The sequence below is a fragment of the Centropristis striata genome, chromosome 15, assembly GCF_030273125.1.
Source record: "Centropristis striata isolate RG_2023a ecotype Rhode Island chromosome 15, C.striata_1.0, whole genome shotgun sequence".
Taxonomy (NCBI): domain Eukaryota; kingdom Metazoa; phylum Chordata; class Actinopteri; order Perciformes; family Serranidae; genus Centropristis; species Centropristis striata.
In genome coordinates, this window is record NC_081531.1 from 35,824,707 (window position 1) to 35,830,706 (window position 6,000).

Here is a 6,000-nt window from a genome sequence, read left to right on the forward strand (position 1 = left end):
GAAAGTCCTTATAAGGCTGCAGGCAAGGAAATTACCAGAGAGGAACTGATGTAAGTGCAGAAACCTTGAGTCACAACATGACTTCCTTGGGAAACTTCAGCAGTGCCAGGAGGAGCCCAGCAAAGGCAGAGTTTCTCAATAATTATTGCTTTTTTTATAAAAGGTTGTTATAGGTAACTAAAACAAGAACAAACACAGTTTCAAACCACCAAAAACAGCTAATAAAAAAGCTATTTTTAAAGCCATGATTTGTACTTTTTTGGCGGGCTGACTGCAAACAACTTTCACTGGGTGCAGAGTGAGTTTTCGATCGTTTGCTGAATCAGCTTCCTTCTTTCATAAGCCTCGTCTGCTGCATCTTCACATGGCACCACAAGCTGCACTAAAGGAAACAGACTGAGTGTTGCAACAACAGGTCTGGGTTTTTAACCATTTAATCACCTACAACAAGATCCTGCAGCTTCAATAACTGATCCTGGTAAATGAAGAATCTTTAGCCTGATATAGTAGAGTACAGGCCAAAAGTTTGGACACACCTTTTTCTTTATTTTCATGACTATTTACATTGTAGATTCTCACTGAAGGCATCAAAACTATGAATGAACACATATGGAATTATGTACTTAACAAAAAAAGTGTGAAATAACTGAAAACATGTCTTGTATTTTAGATTCCTCAAAGTAACCACCCTTTGCTTACTAGAATATAAGACATGTTTTCAGTTATTTCACACTTTTTCATGTGTTCATTAATAGTTTTGATGAATCTACAATGTAAATAGTCATGAAAATAAAGGAAAAGCATTGAATGAGAAGGTGTGTGTCCAAACTTTTGGCCTGTACTGTATATTCGATTGACTATATGTGCACAAACAAGGCAATCTATCTTTATTTTTAACACTGGAAACATATCACACTAAATAGAAGATATAGAACATATCCTGCAGTCCTTTTTCGGCATCATTAACTGTTTATTTTGAGAACTTTTTGCTTCCTCTTGACCATCTATTCTGTCCACGACTAGTTTCCTCTTTTCTAACTCTTTATTATGTGCAGCAGAAGGCCTCTCCACCACAGCTGCAGCCTCGCTGTGCTGGTGAACTGATAATGACTGCTAAACAGACTCTTTAGAGGTCTTTCAGGTCTTCAGTAGCTGCTACACAAAACTCGGGGACGACTACTCTGCAGAGATTTGGCACAAACTCTGACACTAAGTGAAAATACATATAAACAACATAGTAAACTCTTGCTGTGACAAGATAAACAGTCTTAATGCTTCAGTGCAGGTCAGTTAACTGTGGTACGTACACTACCGGTCAAAAGTTTTAGAACACCCCAATTTTTCCAGTTTTTTATTGAAATTCAAGCAGTTCAAGTCAAATGAACAGCTTGAAAGGGTCCAAAGGTAAGTGGTGAACTGCCAGAGGTAAATAAAAAAAGGTAAGCTTAACCAAAACTGGAAAATAATGTACATTTCAGAATTATACAAGTAGGCCTTTTTCAGGGAACAAGAAATGGGTTAACAACTTAACTCTATGGAGTCTTGGGCTATTTTGTCCATTTTTGAATTCTTTTCATGTCTTTGTAAGTCTTTTTGTGTCTTTTTTAAGTCATTTTGTGTCTTTTTTTTGTCATTTTGTGTCTTTTTTTTGTCATTTTGTGTCTTTTTTTGATCATTTTGTGTCTTTTTTAAGTCATTTTGTGTCTTTAGGTGCCTTTTTTGTCATTTTGTGTCTTTTTTTAGTCCTTTAGTCCAACATAAAATGTGATTTTGAATCTTTTTGTTACTTTCAAAACATGTCATGAACATCATGTTCAACCAAGAATTTTAAATGTTGCAAATGTGCATTAATTTCAGAGTACACCGAGACATTAAACTGCATCATTTTCAATTAAATTCTGGAAAAGTTGGAGTGTTCTAAAACTTTTGACCAGTAGTGTATATTGTTGTGCTCCGTTAATTACAGACAGGATACCAACCTTCCAAGAAGGCTCTTAGAAGGTTTGGTAAAATTGCACTTAAAAATCGAAAGCAACATTTTAGAAACAAATGTTCAGTTGGTATAATCATAATAATTCAAAGTTATGAACAGCCCTGATAGCCCAATCTGACTTGCATAAAGTAGCCCTGTACATTTTATTTTAAAATGCTGATATGATCAGAGGAATTCCTCTCAGGAAGAGGAGGGTAAACGCTCTTTTACTATGCACTTTAAATGCCAGGATGCTTTGACATTTTTTCAGGTTGACAGCTGGAAAAAATATCGAGGAAGTAGAAGCAGAAACAATCATGCAGGAAGACGGCAGCTACCACCTTTGACACGGTTTCTAATCTGGAAGTGCAGGAGAGCAAAAGTTAGGTTTAAAGATGGTAATTTATGCATGCATGCATATTCTTTATATATCACATTGCCCGAAGGGATATAGCTTTTATAATAAGGAGTAAATTATGAGACTAAAGCATGTACCCAGGGTAGTGATGCCCAGGATAATGTGTGATTTAATAAATTACAGTGTCTACACTGGTGACGTCTAAACATCTTTGTAGTTAGCATATGCTTCATCTAACGGCGCATACGTGACTCTTTGTATCAAAATATTACTGTAATCCTCTGAATAGTCTGTTTTCGTTTAAAGACCAACAAAAAGACACAATTTATTGTCGAAAGAAACTGTAAAAACAGGCGTTATCGTTGAAATTGGAACTTTCCAACAGTCCTTAAATGGATGATATGTTACAAAAGTAAGCAAAATCAAGCTTAAAATGATGATATTTCTGTCAAAATTACTTTATTCTACAAACATAGCCAAAAATAAACTGTTTGGAATAACTAGATCCTGTTAAAAACATTAAATTCTGCTCGTCAGTGCCACTGTGAAGCCATGATTGATTCAACGTGACAAATATTCACTTAAAATCTGTTTACACAGAGCTGAGAGGAGAGGACAGGAGATGCTGTAAAATAGTTTAATATGTATAGCATGTGGAGATCTTTTTTTTTTTTTAATCCATGACACTTATGGGCTCTTGAAAAGTTATGTGAATTCCATTTTATTCCAATTTTTAAAAAATATCAAAGAAATTTAACCTGCTCTTCTTTTTTAATGATTTATGTCATTATTACAGGGTTATTCTGCAAAAAAAAAGACATTTTGGAGTTGTTCCCACTTCTAGCCATGGTTATGCTGATTCCATAGAGCTGCAGGACTTGTTTACTGCAAATACAAGGCCACAGTGAGTAAAATGTAAAAAAAAAATTGGCATTTTTGGTCATTTTGTGTCTTTTTTGGTAATTTTGAGTCTTTTTTGGTCATTTTGTGTCTTTTTTGGTCATTTTGTTTCCTTTTTTTGGTCATTTTGTGTCTTTTTTTGTCATTTTGTGTCTTTTGGGTAATTTTGTGGCCTTTTTTGTTCATTTTGTGTCTTTTTTTGTCATTTTGTGTCTTTTTTGGTCATTTTTTGATCATTTTCTGGTCAATTCGGTCTTTTTTGGTCATTTTGTTTCTTTTTGAGTCTTTTTGTTTCTTTTTTTGGGCTCTCTCTCAGCATGTTAAAACAATCGCATTTGTCATTTTTTGCCAAAATTGTTTTTTTGTTGTTGTTGTTGCCTAAATCAGCTATTCTCAACCTTGGGGTGGGGACCCCAATTGGCAAAAAATGGCCCAAAACGTCTAATCAGAGTACATGTGGGTATCACAGCAGCAAACTAACTGCAGATAAGAAGGCCAGCACATGTTTCATTATCATATTTATTCAAAAAGCAAAAGCTAACTCCAGCTTTCATGAGGACTAACAGCAGATGGTCAGGCTCCACTTTCACTTCTGTTTGCCACTCAGAGGCAGAAACACTGAATAAGACAAATCTCTTTGTTCACAGCTCCACCAGCACACATCTAGGAAGCTTTTTGGCAGCTTCTTCATGATAAAACACCTCATTTGAGGCTCTTTTCTCAACGCTGGCTCGAGGCAGAAGAAGAGCCTCCCCTCCTGCCACCTCCCCGTTACAAGTTTTCCTCCATTTGCTCCAGATTTGGGGCAGCACAGCTGGCCTGGATGACAGTTCAGATCCCTCCTTGTTGGGTCTGAGGGAAGCGGCCTAGCTGGGCTCTGGTCCTGGTCCTGCAGGCCACACAGCAGCTTCCGCTCCCAGCCGAGCTACAGATCTGATTTGAGCCGCTACAGTAGCGGAGAGACGCTCTGCTCATCATAAAGTCATAAGTTATCGTGTTAAACCCTGCGGCCTGGATGAATTAACTCCCTAAAGGCGCTAATTTTAATGAACAAACAGGCGGGAACGCGCACGCGCACACACATAACGGAAAGTACCCCATAATCCTCCGTGAATCTGAGGATGTAAAGATGATAAAACAGCAGATTTTGCACCGTGGGTGGACTGAGGCTGGTTTTATGGTTTTATATGTATCATGTAACAATGTAACAATGAAACGCACTTAGAAATGATCAGAAATCAGCAGAGAGACAGACAGAAAGACGCTACATTGTAACACTTTTCACTCTTACCGTCTTCGGCATCTTTCCTTTCTTCTTCTCCGCCTGGTTCAGCTTTTCTGATTAAAATAAAAAGTTAGTAAATCAGACGATCAGTTAGCGAGACCAGCAGAAAACTTTTTCCCATCAGAACAACGGCGCCGATCAAAAAAAACGCCTTTTCCCGTGAGGAGGACACGAACGTGACTTTTATCTCGACCACGGAAAGAAAGTATCACAGCCTGACACGCGTGAGAGTGTTTTTTTCTTTGTTTCGCCTCAAAGTGAAATGGACTGAGCTTGATTTCCTGCTAACGGTACTCTGACTGCAAGACCACACCCAGGCCGGTGACAGGACAGCAGCCAGCCAGACACAGAGACACAGAGACGGAGAGAGGAGAGAGGAGGAGAGAGGAGGAGGCCGGCTGGCTCCGCCTGCTGCCGCCGCATCATCATCATCATCATCAGGCTGCAGCGGCCTCCTCCTCCTCCTCCTCCTCTCTCTGCAGCCGGAGGAGGAGAGGAAACTCTCTCAGCATGCTAAAACAGTAGCATTAGTCATTTTTGGTCAAAATTGTTTTTTTGTTGTTGTTGTTGCCTAAATCAGATGTTCTCAACCTTGGGGTCGGGACCCCAATTGGGGTCGTGAGATGATTTCTGGGGGTCGCCAAATCATTTTGGAAGTCAGCTCTGTCTCCACTGAGTTAAAGTGTTCATGTATTTTAGTCTTTTTGGTCATGTAATGTCTTTTTTTTGTCATTTTGTGTGTGTGTGTGTGTGTGTGTTGTTTTTTTTCTTTTTTTTTGGTCATTTTGTGTCTTTTTTTGGTAATTTTTTTTCTTTTTTGGGACATTTTGTGTCTTTTTTTGGTCATTTGTTGTTGTTTTTTTGGTCATTTTCAGTCTTTTTTGATCATTTAGTGTCTTCTTGGTCATTTTGAGTCATTTTGTGGTCATTTTGTTTCTTTTTTTGGGTGATCTGAACTGTCAGCTCTGTCTCCACTGTGTTAAAGTGTTCATGTGTTAATGTGTTTTAGTCTTTTTGGTCACTTAATGTCTTTTTTTGGGTCATTTTGTGTCTTTTTTTGATCATTTTCTGGTCAATTCAATTTGTGTCTTTTTTGGTCATTTTGTTTCCTTTTTTTGGTCATTTTGTGTCTTTTTATTTTAGTCATTTTGTATCTTTTTTTGATATTTTTTTCTTTCTCTTTTGGGTCATTATGTGTCTTTTTTTGGTCATTTTGTGTCTTTTTTTGTCATTTTGAGTCTTTTTTGGTCATTTAGTGTCTTCTTGGTCATTTTGTGCCTTTTCTGGTCATTTTGTTTCCTTTTGAGTCTTTTTGGGTCTTTTTGTTTCCTTTTTTTGGTAATTTTGTTTCTTTTTTTGGGTGATCTGAACTGTGTGTGTGAGATTGTGTTCAGTGAGTGGGGGTCGCGGACAGCGTGCATGTTAAATTGGGGGTCCCGACTCAAAAAGGTTGAGAACTGCTGAACTAATGTACATCATGAACTG

At 37.8% G+C, this 6,000-nt stretch overlaps 1 protein-coding gene across 1 annotated transcript in view; it reads right to left on the bottom strand.

Moving 5' to 3' along the window:
- Positions 1–4,880, bottom strand: part of LOC131986793 (moesin-like) — a 36,037-nt gene extending 31,157 nt beyond the window's left edge. Inside the window, exon 1 of the mRNA XM_059351914.1 lies at positions 4,522–4,880. Coding sequence (XP_059207897.1) covers positions 4,522–4,533 — 12 coding nt within the window. The 5' untranslated portion in view covers positions 4,534–4,880. The remainder of the gene's footprint in view (positions 1–4,521) is intronic.
- Positions 4,881–6,000: the final 1,120 nt, after the last annotated feature.